Genomic DNA, 16,124 nt, shown 5'->3' on the forward strand with positions numbered 1-16,124 from the left:
TTGATTCATTTTTATCTTCAATATATTTATCTAATTTTCTTATTATTCTTTTAAAATAAATTATGATTTTATTATTTTTTGTCATTTTACATTTTTTAGTTTTGAGTGTCCTGCTATTTTTTCAATTAATTTTATCAAACATGACCTAAAAAATATTTTTCTTATCACATGATATATTGTTTAATGTTTTTATCAATAGAAATCAAATATATGTACTATGAGATTTACATACAACTTACATTACACTCTGTTAAACCAACTGAGTTAGACTTTGTTAGTATATCATTGATTGAGAATCTTGATATAACAATTCAATGGCAATAAGAAAACTGAAAACCCTTTTTTAAAAATAAATTAATAAATAAAACATTGGTGCATCAAAAATAGAATTAGCTCGGGATAGAGAAGGGAGAAAACTAAATTTAGCAACATGCTAAATATATTTTCTCTAAAACAATCACCTTTTAAGTTGAGTGTGCATAATTTAATATAACATTTAATAAAATTCTTATTTGTTCGGAAATTATATTTTTCCTTTTGAGTTAATGGTTATTTATTGATTGCTAGATTAAAATAGTTTTATACTAATATTTAATTATAAAACATTGTTGATATATAAGATTGACTTTTAAGGTAATTATTGTAAAAATAAAAAAAAAATCATCATCATACTTGTTGTCTTGTGATAAGATAATTAGTAAGATTTGAAAAAAAAATGGTAAAAAATTTATTTTGGTAAAAGATAAGACAATTTGTTTTAATATAACTGGTTTTTTTATGGTATGATGCACAGGATAAATAAAAGATTTGAATATCTTTATGTGGATTATAAATTTTTATTTAAACTGTAAAAATAGACATAGTCGTTTGACAAAGAATGTGATAATTTTTTTGTTTTTTTTTTCTGAGTTATGTCATAACTTTATGCTGAATGTGATTTATTTTTATTTAATAAAACTGAACAATTAACAGAACTCACTAAAAATATATTTGGAATGCATTATAAAATTGAAGCATAATATAATTTTTAACCTAGTGTGTTGATACGTGTATCACATGGGCAATTTTATATATCTTTATTTGTTGTGAACATATAAGAAGTAAGTATTGTTGTAAAACTTTGAGGGATTAATTGTTTAAATTATAGAAGAACAACTAATTTTCAAAGAAAAAAGTACTGAAATTGTCTATTTTAATTTTTTTTATTTATGCCGCCAATATAGAACAAAAAACAGTTGTTGAATTTCAAGAATCCATGAATAGTATTCTATCTACCAGATTAGAACTTTCTTTCAAACTATAGAAATATACTTATCATGTACCTTTGCCATCAACAATGACAGACTCATATTATTCATTTTGATAAGAAAAATATTAAAAGACCATTCTCTTTGTAGATCAAGGGGCAACGCATGTTCAAAGTGATTTGGATATATTCTGTGTTAGTTACTGTTGTGACATAATCATTTGTGTTTTACAATTTTATATTCTATAAAAATACAGATTGATCAAAATAGGACAAAGATTTCCCTTCGAAAACAAGTATACAAATTAAAATAAATTGTGTAAACGTAGCCCATGCTTTGAAAGCAGAAGAATGATTTATCAATCAGTATGAACTCCTTGTGCATGAGATTTAGATGAGTACTAGATGCTTACATGGAAAAAAAAATGCGTTAATATTTTTTTCCTCAAGCTATGTACACTTGAAGACTGGGGCATTATATCACGAGTTAATTAAGGTGGTTTACCCAAAATATGGTACATCTCGAGATTTTTTTATTTAAAACAATAAAACTTAACTTGAACTTGAAAAATTAATCCTAACAAAATATTAGAATAAAGTTTACATATATTTATATAAGCTGTGCTTTTCAAATATATATATATATATATATATATATATATATAAGCTGTAACGCAAAGGTTTTGGTTCCAATTTAGTGTTGTAAAACCATGCTATAAATCATCTATTGGCCCATATACATAATTAAATCCATTCTGTTTGCTTCCTCTTTCTCTCCATCTATTACTCATATTCATGTATCTCCAGAGATATCTTCTGTCAGCAGTTTGAACAACACAAAAATAAAACATGTGACATCTTTTCTTAAAGATGGATTCCTAATTCGGAAGGACCTTCTTACAAAAACGGAAGAACTTCCCATTTCATGATAGGAAAAAAAAAAGCTAAAAATTATTAGATGATCCTGTATTACTGTTTGTCCATGGTCATAATCAATAAATATATATATATATATATATATATATATATATATATATATATATATATATATATATTCAAATTTGATTATATACCAAAAAAAGAATTAATTACACTTAATTATGTGTCATAAAAAAAATTAACATAACCATCTAATAATTTATCTAGCAAAGCAGCATTTTCTTTTTTCCTTTGGTAATTGTTTAACATCTTTTGTTAATCAGACTTAGGTGTCAGAAAAGGTCCATTCATTTGGTACGTACATAAAGTATGATGAAGCAAGCACATGGTAGAAGCAAAAATGGGGCCAGAGTGTTTCTGGTATCCAAACACGTAATTTAAAAAGAATATATGCACGGTACAAGATCACAAGAAAATTATGAATATAAGATAATTTGATACAATATTTAAGTTTAATAGAAAAAAGTAGAGATAGTTTATCTTGCTTTACACACACACACAATATACTAGCAAAGCTGCTTCCATTCCCCTACAATATTCCCTTCCTCTCCTTTCTCCCTTTGTCTTCTTTTTTCTCTTTTTCCATCCCTTCCAAAATGAAGTTCCTAAATATTGATCTTCTCTGTGGGAACAATACCCAAAAACAAACAATATCAAAAGTAACTATACTAGCCTTCATAATCTTACTTATATTTTCACTCACCACACTGTCTTGTTCCATGTTTAGTTACTATTCACTCTTGAAGATCAACAAATATAAGCAATCAAACATTGCAATTGATGATTTGAGTGAGCCACAAAGCTCGCCCTCAACACCTGTGAAGAAGTGTAACATTTTCAGTGGGGAATGGGTGCCAAATCCAGAGGCACCATATTACACAAACACAACATGTTGGGCAATTCATGAGCACCAAAATTGCATGAAGCATGGGAGGCCTGATTCTGAGTTCATGAAGTGGAGGTGGAAGCCAAATGAGTGTGAACTCCCCATATTCAACCCCCTCCAGTTCCTAGAAATTATGAGGGGAAAATCTATGGCTTTTATTGGAGACTCCACAAGCAGAAATCACATGCAGTCTATGATTTGCCTCCTTTCAAGGGTAAGTCTCTTCTATTTTTCTTATATATTTATTTTTTAAGATGTCATCTAAAACTCTGGTTCCACGATTATTATTACTATTTTTTCCTTTTTGTCCTTTTTCTAGATGCTTGAATTCTGATATCAATTGGGTAATTGCTTTGATGGTATCTAATTGCGTAGCAAGGCTGCATCTGAATGTACTATATATTGTGTCCTCCAAGGCTTCATGAAAAACAGAGTCAAGTCATTTTTTCTTTAAATTATATGACATAAGTTCATGCTTTTCTTTACTTCCCAGTCCCCACTAGCTATAAGATAGTGTCATGAATTAGTGCATACAAATCTGAAAGCTCAATCAGAAAATATAACTTCATAGTACTGCTCTAAATAAGTTATATATCTGTAAAACTGTTAAAGTAGTTAACAAGTTAACTGAAAATTAAAAAATAGTTGGTAGTTGAAACTGTTAAATGATTTTGTTGAATTATAAGTGATTGATAAAATAATTTACTAACAAAGTATATAATGACTTATAGATGAGATATTTGATATTTAAAATTGTTTTTATTATATATATTATTATTTATTTAATATTCCTTTTAAAAAAATAATATTAAAATTAAAAATTAAACTAATCCAAATTGTTTTATATTTCATAGTATCTAATTTAAATTTTAACAAACAGTTGGGGTGATAAATTGAGAAAACTAATGGATCATTAAATCGAATGATTTTTCTTTTAAAATTTATTATATTGAATATGCAAACACCCCCAACATTGTATATTTATTCAATTATATAGGGTTGACAATAGGGAAGGTATAAGTAATTTGTATGAGATCTTAAGTTCAAATTTTATTGTTCCTTCTTTGTACTAAATAATAATTGTATTTTTTAATATAATTTCACTCTTCTGTTTTGATTTTTATGGCCTCACCAAATTATTCTTACATGGATCTCTTTTCAAAGTTCTAATTATATCGACATTCCTAACCTTTTTTTTTTAAAAAAAAAACATACCTAGCTAACATAAAAGAATACTGAAATAAGTTTAAAAAAATGTCTACATGAGTATCAAGAGAAATAGACCAGTTCCTAAACTATATATATGTGGTTATGTATATATAATTTTACTTTTGGATTTTAACATCATGTACATATTTTATATCTATGGTTACTAACTGAAATTTAGTGGTTATTAAGGATAAAATTTAGCAATCATTACTTGATTGGTTCAATAATACTTGATATAATTTTTTTTCAGAAGCAATTATAATATAATTGCCTAAACTAATTAAACTATCAAAAGGAATTAATTTTAAAATCCATTTAACAATTGAGAAAATTCCTACTATCGTCGTTTTGAGCTTTATATCCAACAAATAACCGAAGTGATATTGGATCTTTGGTTGTAGATAAACATTTTAATCTTCTCATAAATTTGTGTTTGTGTGTGCGCATACATTGTATTTGTGGTCTAAATTGTTAAATCTTAATATTTCTAACTTTGTAGGTGGAGTGGCCCATAGATGTATCCCAAGTGAATGATCTTTCCTTCAAGCGATGGAAGTACTTAAGCTATAACTTCACTATAGCTAATTTTTGGACACCTCATCTAGTTAGAGCTAAAAAAACGGATTCAAATAGTGTCCTCTTCAATGTTTACCTTGATGAGTTTGATGAAACATGGACAACTCAAATTAAAGAGTTTGACTATGTCATTATCAATGGAGGACAGTGGTTCTTGGGGCCCATGGTGTTCTATGAGAAACAAAAAATTGTTGGATGTCAATACTGTGACATAGAAAATGTCACTCATTTAAACTTAAACTATGGCATTAGGAAGGTTTTTAGGACGGCATTTAAAGCCATCATCAGTTTAGAGAATTTTAAGGGTATAACATTTCTTAGAACATTTTCACCATCTCACTTTGAAAATGGGTTATGGAATAAAGGTGGAAATTGCGTGAGAACTAAGCCATTTAGGAATAACGAAACAAAGTTAGAAGGCCATAATTTAGAATTACACATGATTCAATTGGAGGAGTTCAAAATTGCAAAGAAAGAAGGCATAAAGAAAGGATTGAAGTTCATGTTACTAGACACGACGCAAGCTATGTTATTGAGACCAGATGGTCACCCCAATAGATATGGGTATTGGCCAAATGAGAACATGACACTATATAATGATTGTGTTCATTGGTGCTTACCAGGGGCAATAGACATATGGAGTGATTTTTTACTAGAAATGTTGAAAATGGAAGGTATGAGATCTACTAGTAAAAAGATGCTTCATTTACTGAAAAATTAGTAATTATATTTATAAATGCCATTCACATGTGAACATTGTGTCTTTTTTACCAATGCATATGAGAAATAAAAATTATATTTTGGATATTATTGTTTTTCGTCAAAATAACTCAAATAACCCGTAACCTCGACAAGGATTTAAAAGCCAAGGCCAATTTCACTCTCTCCAAACTTGATATCTTTTTTCTAGATTGTCGATTTCCAATGCAAACCTTTTTGCCATGGATAAATATAGTTAAACGTCCAAATACTATTCTACAAAGTGATATATTATTGGTTGCTAATGCATTCATAATAAAAAATATGTGAATGCATTAATAAACCCTGTAAATAAATTAGGGGGCTCATGACTCCCTTAGTCCCTTCTAAGCTCTGTCTCTGGTTATAATGTGCCTCGATGTCATTGAGATAAGGAAAAATTAAAATTTATGAAAAAAAAAAAAATATATATATATATATATATATAAGAATCGTCTTACAACAATGACTACTGTTTGTTGTGATATTTAACAAAGTCCACAATTTGACCTATATAAAGTCTAGAACGTGGTTAAAGTCAAAAGGAACACTTTGAAACAAAACAATATTGTTATGCATGCTCCAAATATATCAAACCATCGTGTGCCAAATAAGATGACGAATAGGACATAACTTTTTTCATCTTAAAATAGAGTTGAACGGGATATATAGTTAGTGAGCAGAAATAATCATGTCATGCATTACAGCAAATCCAATAAGACCTCTTAAATTTTAAGAGGTGTTTTTTTTTTTTTTACTTTAAATAAAAAAAAGCCATATATTAACAAAAAAGGCTTTAATTTGTTAATATATGTGATTTTTTAATTAAATATATGTGATCAACTTTTTTACTCAAAAAATTAATGACAAATAAGTTTTTAAATACATCTAAAGCTTAAGTTTTAATTATTTTATCAATCGACATCCATAAATCAAGATTTGCCACATGCTAATAAGGTTGAAAGGAAAAGGTGATGTATATCTTCTTCAGAAGAGGAAAAAATTAAACATATCAAGATAGGTCTGAGCATCGGTCGGATTTGGTTTCAGGCCAAAAATGGCTGATCCGACCAAAATCGACCACTTTTAATTTCTATCCGTTACCGACCGTGGGAGCTTTTGGGTTTGTCGGATGCGTTGTGTCGGGTGTTCAAGCAAGGATGAAGTCAAAGAGTGCAAAAGCATGTCGCGGAGATGAAACCAGATCAACACCGAGCAACCATGACTACATGAGTTTCGAACAGAACAAAACATAAAACTACAATGCAGATGAGTAAAGAAGAAAGTCGTAATGTGCGATTCTTAAAGATTAGTGGATGGAATGGAAAGCAATATAATCAGTGCAGTGGTATGAAATTTGAACAAGACAATATGGAGTTACCCTTTCTCTTTGTGGCTTTTTGAAATGATTAAAAATTTAACACACTTCTGTGCATATTGAAATGCAGTCTACTTCATTCATCTTTAAATCATGTCACACATATAAATTATCTTTCTCATGTATTAGACTGTAGGGTTCGGGTATACACCAAAAAAAATTATTCCACCCGAACCCACCTAATGTTAATCGTTCTTACATTTTAAATTTATCGCACCCGCAACTCGATTGGGCACGGGTTTTTCTTCAAAGATGGAATGACATTTTAAATTTATCTTGCTTTCTAATGTACATTATATAGTCACCAACACATGTTTTTCTTCTTCGGATAGCACGGGTCTCGGTCGGGCTTCAATTTTTGTTCACCCCTATACCAAGGTACCCTAGGCTATTATCATCCTATAAGCTTAATAGGAAATGAAGGATGGCCTACATATAGGAGGTGAAATTTGAAACAGCTAGCTTTGTCCAAGGCACAACAAAAAAATTTTAAGGCTCAACTCCATTAACCTCATAATTGTGTACATGTTGATTTCATTTCAATTTTAGAAGGAATTACTCCGTTCAAAAATGGAAATTACTTTCTTTTGTGTTTATTTTGGTTTCCCTCACTCTATATTACCACATAAACCATCATCACTTTCTTTTTACAAAATGCCCTCGTAGACTATGACAACTTGGCTCAGGTAGGATCGGTCCAAAAATAAAAACAACTAAAACTTAAATTTTAAGCATACCAACAAAAATTGTTTGCTACTAAATTTTATAGAGCAAAAAAGTCATACATATACATACATATATATATATATATATATATATATATATATACAAAAATGTCACACATATTAAAAAAAAAACTCATCATATATTTCTTTTACTTAATGTTTAATGTCATTTTCATCTTTTATATTTTATCATCTTTATGTTAAGTTTCAAAATTTTCGTTTTGTTCTTTATATTTTTTAAAGAATTTTGTTTTGGATTTTTTTAAACAAAAATCCTCTCAATATTTATTTTTTAGGTCTCATCATTGTGCTCACCTTGAACTCCTTGAACTCAGGTAGACAAATGGTGGTCATGTATCATTTCCTATTTGTTTCACTCTCGTCAAATTGTACTTAATTTGTTCCTCTACACTTCCTTCCAAACTTTGCCAACTTCAGGTGACATTCTCCCAACCCACCATTTGGTCATTATTTGGATTTCACAGGCCTTGAAAATATTTATTTCAAATTTTTATCTGCTTTTATGCAATTATGCCGCCAATATAGGACAAAACCAGCTTTAGAATCTCAAGAATAATCCATAGGTAATATATATTTTATCTAATTAAATGGACTTCTGATGGACCTTTGCACTCAACAATGACAGACTCATCGCAAGAAACACATCCGTTATGTCATTCATTTTGAAAAGTAAAATACTGAATGACCATCTCTTTTGTAGGGCATGTTTTAACCGTGCATGTTCAAAGTGATTATTTATATATGTTCTCAATGTAGGTCAAAACTTAGCACAATTTGATTAATCATAAGAAAAAATGTCAAATCATTAAAAAAAAACTTAAACAGGTTTATAGATGTTCTTTGTATTGTTTTTCATTTAAGATTAAAGTTTCATCTAGTAATATGCTTAATCCTTAACAGCAACCTTTATTTCATGTATTACCAAAATGAAATTCTAATTCTAATTAAAGAACCAGACAATTGTATATAAGTTTTGTCCATCAAGGTAATATTTAATTAATGGTGGATGCAGCATTAATTATTTGATAGGTAAATAAGGCCAAAAGCATTTTGTTTTTGTTTGTGTTGTGACATATATAATCATTTGTGTTTTACAATTGTATGTATTCTATGAAAAAATACAGGTAAAAAAAATCATTTGAAGAACACCATATACAATATTAAACGTAGTCCTTGCTTTGAGTAGAGACTGGTTAATAAACCAGTATTAAGATACACAATACTTGAACATGAGATCTATTTGCATACAGGGAAAAACATAACATTAATATATCATTTTTTTCCTTTTCTATGGTTTAGCATATTTTATTACTCAGGTTTAGTTGTTTATGAATCAGCCGTCACCGAATCATTGACCTTGTATATACAAACTTAAAATGTGCGCAAGCAAGCACATGGACCATTCATCATTGATTATGCAAATATAGGATCGGAACAGAAGCAGATTATAACTCAATTTAGAAAAGAAGTATTTTCCCCTTTCACTAGCTACTAAACTATTGAAGATGATCATGTGTGCGAAAAAAGTTGAATGAGAATTTTGTCTTTTGCTTTGTTTCTTTTCCCTGAATTGAAGCTATGTCCGGCCACTTGAGATTTCTTTTGGTGACTTTTTTTTTTCGAATTGTACATTTGAGAATATAATATATTATGAATTGTACGTGATCCATGTTTTATCAAAGCTGGAACATATCATGAATTAATGAAGGTGATTTATCAATAACAACATGGTAAAACTTGAGAATTTTTGGTTTAAAACTCAACTTCCACTTGAATCGTTAGTCCTAACCAATATCAGATCAAAATAAAATTTACACTTAGATAAGTTGTTCACAGCTAAGGTTTTGGTTCGAATTTAGTGTGGTAAAATCATATGTCAATAAATCATGATCTAATGGTTTATATAATTAAAAAATCAAAACTTTTTTTGTTTGAATCAAGGTATTCCAAACCGAAAATCAAGAACTAATCCCCCGAGATACTAAGATTTATTTAAGGGATTGACCTCTTCCAAAAGATATTTTTCCATACACATAATTCAGGAATCGAATCCATGACTACATGTTTAAGGAATAATGTTATATATCAATCATGTCACACCATGTTGATAAATAATCAAAACCTTTGTATCTAAAGAAGCTTTCAAAAGTCTTACTAGTCCAATAGATATTTTTTCATACCCACGATTTAGGGATCAAATCCACGATCACATACTTAAAGTACAATATTATATATCAATCATGTCACACTATGTTAGTAAACAATTAAAACCTTTGTATCTTGAGAAGCTTTCGAAAGACCTACTAGGTTTATATCCAAATAGGCATGCCCCTAGCTTTCAAATTATTTTACCACACCAAATACAACACAACATTAGTTAGATTAGGTGTAGCAAGGCGCATCATTCTTCTTCTTCTTCTTTTTTTATAGGCAGGTGCATGCACTACTAAAAAATAAGTTTTAACATCGTCCTATTAACATCGTTATTTGAAAATCGATGTCGTTAAGCACTTACAATATCGGTTTTCAAATAACCAATGTTAAAACTGAATTCAGTGCGATTTTAACGTCGGTTATTTAAAAATCGATGTTGTAAGTGTTTAACGATATCGATTTTCAAGTAACCGATGTTAAAATAATTCATTTTTAATATCGGTTATTTGAAAATCGATGTTGTAAGTGCTTAACAACATCGGTTTTCAAATAACCGATGTTAAAATCACACTAACTTCAGCTTTAACATCAGTTATTTGAAAAACGATGTTGTAAGTGCTTAACGACATCGGTTTTCAAATAACCGATGTTAATATAAACTCTTTTTCTTTAATTATTTATATATTTTTAAAAAAATCATATATTGAGTTATTAATTATATTTTAATTTTAAAAATATAATAATTAATAAACAATAACAAATTCAAAATGTAAGCATTTAAAAGTTAAACTAAATTTTTAAAATAAATTCTATAATTTTAATTTTATTATTTCATGATTATCATTTAAATATAACACACATTTATATAAATTATTGCATATTAGTTCATTTGAAAATTAAAAAAATACATTTTTAATAATAGAGTTTAACTTTTATAGAATTTTTATAAAATGTTGGTAAAAACAATTATATCGTAAAAAAATTAAAATTTATTATTAATATATTTTATTTAATTATTATAAAAATAAAAATAAATTAGTTTTTTTCTTCTTAAAAAGGTCATAGTTTTCAATACTTTTAGTTTCTTTGGTTTTTCTGAGTTCTCGACTTTGGAATTGATATATAAATTTAATTTTCTTTCAAACATTTTAAATTAAATTTAATTATTTATTCCTTTTAAATTATAAATCTCAATACATTACATAAAATTAAAAATAAAAAAAATACTTTATAATTTTATTTAAATATAACAATTTGTAGAGTGCCTGGAAAATTATGCTAGTGTGACTATAATTAGTCTTAATTAAATTTGGACTAGGGGTCAGTCCTTTTTTCTCTTATTAATCTATTCCTTCTACCGTAACTTATGGAAAATAAATAAATAGGATAAAAATAAGCTATTCTTATCTAACTGATGCTATCCCTTTGCATCGCTTACTTAAATTTTGAAATATATATATATATATGAAGGTGAACAATTTAAATTATAACATGAAGTTTTTTTCATTGATAACTTCTTATAAAAAAAAATTAAAATTCAATTTAAAATATAAATTAAAAGGAATAAATGATTAAAAAGATAAAACATACAAATGAAAATAATAAAATAAACACCATTTTAGATGAGTGAGAGAAAGGTTTTTGTTATTTATAGATATAATGTATGAAATGTATATATAGAGAAAAGATCAAAAAAATACTAAAAATGTTTAATTGAGAAAATAAATAAATTGAAAACTTTATCATCCTTTTATATTATGATTATATTTTTTTATTGATATGAAACTCAACGAGTATTATAATATTTTAATTATAATATATAAATATATTAATGTTTATTAATTTATGTATACTTGTACGTTTTTAACTGAAACATAATTTGGTTTAAAAAATATAAAAAAAGAACATTTAATTCAATTGATTAAAAAATTAATAATATCAAAACCCTAAATTGTTGGCTCTATAAATTATTATATCCTTAAATTAATAAACGCAATGCAAGCGGCGAACAGTGCTTTGATAGATAATTGATGTTTATGAAGAGTGAGTAAGTGAGTGAGTGAGTGAGGCGAAGGTTGTTTCATTTCATTGTTGGCAGAACAAAAAGTTATTTGTATTATTTTGCTTGCGAGAGTGTTTGAGAGCGGAACCTTGATTGAACATGTTGCGTTTCATTTAAAAGCGGTGTCGTTTCTCTCTCTTTCTCTTCTCTTCTGTGTTGCGCCCACAAATATTCCAAAACCCCCTCCATCTCGCAAGCACCGAACAAACCCAATTCGCGTGGGCAGAATCCGGTGACGATGGCGATGGCAACGGCGGCGACTCCATCGTGGCAGCCTCAGGAGCAAGGGTTCAAGGAGATCTACAGCCTACTTGAGCAGTAGATTTCGCATTCCTCTTCCACCGATAAGGTTCATATTTGGCAACACCTTCAGCACTACTTGCATCTCCCTAACTTCAACAATTAGCTTGTCTTCATCTTCTCCCGTGCCGTGGTGGCTCTATAAGAAGCCAAATTTTCAATAAATTATTATATCCTTCATAGCATTTGTTTCTACATTTATTGACTAGTAAATCATTCTTCACTTTCCTGCTTCACTTGTCCATGCAGATATGCTTTCTTTCTAACTTTAGTTTAGGCCACCACCACATATCAAAAATTGATGCTTCTGCTTCATCTACTTTCTTCATTTTGTGTAGTTACTTAGGAACTGTAGCTTTTTCAATTGTGAATGCTTTTTTTTTTGTTCCTATCATTCAAGTATCATCAATGATATGTTCACGGGTATGTTTTCTACTTTCTTTACTCTCTTTTTTAAGTTCTTTTGACATTTTCCAATGCAATTGTTTAGTGTTTTGTTGAGAGGCCTAATTCTAAAAGCATAAGGAGAGGCAAGTTATTATCAAATAGTTTATTAGATGTTCCTTCATATTGTGGTTGTGACATAATGTGCCTTGTTTCATGGCTTACAATGATTAAGCTTTTTAAAAATTAAAATGATTGGTCTTAAATCTTAATAATTAATATTTATATGATTGCAACTAATTGAGTTCCCAATGGTCCTGCTTGTATTATATGTGAGTTCATATTTCATAATTTTTTACATTGTCTGATGCACAAGTATATGCCAGGCACAATATTGGTGGTTACTATGCCCTGATATGCCAGGCACAATATAGTTTATTTTTAGCTATAATTTTTTTTTTATTTCATGAAGAGTTTTGGATTATTTGTGAAGAAACTGTGCTTTAATACCTTATCTCTAATGTGATTAGCCAATTCTTTACTTCGTAGCATATTTGGTGCTTTTTCATGCATCAAGTTTGGCATCATTTTTTCATCCTATATTTGTTTTTTTCTATTTCTATGCCATATTTTTAAAGATGAGTGACAATGGTGAAGAAGCTGGAGAAAATTGTCAAGTTCCCCGTTTGAATGAAAGGATTCTTTCATCATTGTCAAGGAGATCAGTAACTGCCCATCCTTGGCATGGTCTAGAAATTGGTAACTTTGTTAATATTATTACTTGTTCATATAGTATAGTTAAGATTTAAATCATATTTCAAAACTACTTAATTTTCATATACAGGACCTGAGGCTCCTCAGATCTTCTGTTTTGGAAGAATAGTTGTTGCCTCATTGTGCCATCTATTACTATTTATATGTTAAAGATGAAGTTATATATTATTTTTAGCATTTATTTTACCGAGTGTCTATTTTGCAAGCAGTCATTCCACTAGTGTCATATTGTACTAGGTGCTACTGAATCTTTTTGTAACTTCAGTCTCCAATAACTTAACTTCTCGATCGTCATACAACAATTTCATGATGACACCACACCTGTATAATTCCATTCTTGATTTGCAATTAGTTTTCTGGTAAAGGGGTGTTTCTGCTTGTTCAATGGTTGTAGGTTGTGGAGATCACTAAAGGAAGCAAGGTTAAGTATGAACCTAACACAAAGACTAGATTGAATAAGGTACAAACCAATTGCCTGGTTACTGGAATGGAAGCCCCTACTGCTGTAGCTTGAAACAGATTTCCCATATGCTTTTTTTCCCCATACCCATCCATCTTTATGCTTACGATTTCCAAATAATTCACAGGTTGATCGGGTTTTGTATTCATCAGTTGTTTATCCACATAACTATGGTTTTATCCCTCACACACTGTGTGAAGACAATGATCCAATTGACATAATTCATTCTAAGACTAAAAGAATGAGCACATGGAGGTAGCAGTTAATGATTTTTTACCTGCAAGCGTTGCTATTGATGCCATTCAGTACTCAATGTAAGTAAACTCATTTTTGAGCTACTTTAATACCTTATCTCTAATGTGATTGTAAAGTTCAAATTTGTCATTCATTTTCTCTTTAAGATTACTCTTGTTTTCTGGTATTTTTTCTTTTAGGTAGAAGCAAACAAAATTGTGGAAGGTTAAAGACTGTTATGCAAAGGTTTTATTTGTGATTGAAATTTTTTGCTTTAATTGATATTTAATTTAATTGCTCTGTAATGGTGAAGTACCTATATGATTAATTCCATTTTCCCTATTATGAGAAATTGAGAAATTCATCATATATAGACTCATTGTGACTACTTATTCTATTTGTTTCTTATAGAAATTATTAGGTGGATATTATTTTTTTATTGGAGCCTTATTTTTTATTATCAACTATTTGAGTCCTATTTAACAGATTAAGCTCCAGTTTTCCTTGTAAAACAGAGGTGCAATTGGACTAATTTAACTGGACTTGTATGCATCACCATATATATAGAGAGAGAGAGAGAATTGTCTTTGGTTCTTAATTAATGATCACATTTTATATGACTATGCAATGAGATAAAATACAAGTTACCCTTAGCATTAATGTTTAATTTGAAAAGAAAAATATATATTTTTTGGATTAAATAATACTTATTTTGTTTTTCAATTTGCAATCTCTTGGGTTATATATTGAATAAATCTTCCTTGGATTAAGTAGTATTGTGAAATGTTTTAGAATTAGTATACCAGAGTTTAACTTCGTTGGCAAGATCAAATGATAGTGTGTAGTCCCAAAAAAATAATACTATTAAAAACTACGAAGGAATAAAATAAAAGCTACACCAGGTAAGATAGTTAAAAAATTAAAATTCGGCATAAAACTAAAAATCCTACCCTCCCTTTCCACAATGAGGCCAAATTTAACAAGTGCATCAGCCACCTGATTGCAATTATGTATATAAACTAAACTCTTAATTTTATCCAAAAAAAATTATTATAAATAATGAAAATGATTAAATCGATTCATTGATGAGCATGTGTGGATGCAGTTTGTGTTGACAATTAATGCGAGGGGTGTGACTATAACGTGCAGGGCTTATGCAATCGTGGGCTGCTATAGTGATGGGAATATTATCTGGGAGCATTCCATGGGTGACTATGATGATTTTGCATAAAAAGTCAACCTTGCTACAAAAGGTTAGGGTTTCTTTACTCAAGGCACACAAATTTTTCCACCCAAAATAACTTACAGTACTCATTTTATCTTTCTCTTTCATTTCACTTTCATCTTATCTTTTTTTTCATTTTTTTCCCATTTTTATCATATCATTTCTTAAATCTATTCCTACGTTTATCACTTAATTTACATGATAGAGACAATGTCTCATGCTTGCCAGAAGGACTTGAGAATATTGTGGACAATTGGCAACTTGTACAAGTTCACTCTGAGAGTTAGTTGTAATGGTGTTTGTTTCTCATTTTATTTTGTCACTGCTAGGCTAGTGTTAGTGGTCCTAGGATACTTTGGAGGCTCCTAAGAATTTTCTATTTTAACCTGGATTCTATTAAAATAGACTTGGTTTTTTTTAATTTTATTTTAATTTTTTCAATGTTTAAGAAAGTGTTGTTACATGCAGGTTGAAAGTCGTAGGAGATTTCATATCATCCGTTCCTAGGATCAAGATGGGTGAGTTGTCTCTGGATGTTTCATGAATTCTCTAGCTTTTGATCTGGCTATTTTTCTTTCATGGAAATATGACTTTATTCTTTAAATGTTTTATGCAGGTATCGTGTTGCAGAGGTTGAATGGATATAAGATATTTAGCCACCAAAAGGAACAAGTGAAAGAGAGACGATAAATTCACTAAAATTTTGTTATGAATGTGTTTGTAAGCTCATTGTTATGTTGGATAGAATGCTAGTTTATTTGACTATCTACATGCATATGCGATTTTTTTTTGGTGTATAATGGTGGTAATGGG

At 29.1% G+C, this 16,124-nt stretch overlaps 2 protein-coding genes across 3 annotated transcripts; both read left to right on the forward strand.

Annotated features, from left to right (window-relative positions):
* The first annotated feature begins 2,664 nt into the window (after positions 1–2,664).
* LOC100816626 (protein trichome birefringence-like 19) lies at positions 2,665–5,610 on the forward strand. The gene is made up of 2 exons (XM_003554925.5): positions 2,665–3,285; positions 4,780–5,610. The coding sequence occupies exons 1-2, from the start codon at positions 2,782–2,784 to the stop codon at positions 5,575–5,577; spliced, it is 1,302 nt and encodes a 433-aa protein (XP_003554973.1). The 5' UTR covers positions 2,665–2,781; the 3' UTR covers positions 5,578–5,610.
* Positions 5,611–12,114: 6,504 nt separating this feature from the next.
* Positions 12,115–14,143, forward strand: LOC100816104 (soluble inorganic pyrophosphatase 1-like). Of its 2 annotated transcripts, XM_041012850.1 has the most exons (4): positions 12,115–13,377; positions 13,463–13,500; positions 13,787–13,852; positions 13,980–14,143. In XM_041012850.1, exons 1-4 carry the CDS (start codon positions 13,257–13,259, stop codon positions 14,109–14,111), a joined length of 357 nt encoding a protein of 118 aa, XP_040868784.1. In that variant the 5' UTR covers positions 12,115–13,256; the 3' UTR covers positions 14,112–14,143. The 2 variants fall into 2 exon arrangements, 1 of the variants encoding a protein (XP_040868784.1); XR_001386532.3 differs by lacking the exons at positions 13,463–13,500; positions 13,980–14,143 and having other exon boundaries at positions 13,272–13,377; positions 13,787–13,848.
* The last annotated feature ends 1,981 nt before the right edge of the window (positions 14,144–16,124 follow it).

Source organism: Glycine max, chromosome 19 (genome assembly GCF_000004515.6).
Source record: "Glycine max cultivar Williams 82 chromosome 19, Glycine_max_v4.0, whole genome shotgun sequence".
Classification (NCBI taxonomy): Eukaryota; Viridiplantae; Streptophyta; class Magnoliopsida; order Fabales; family Fabaceae; genus Glycine; species Glycine max.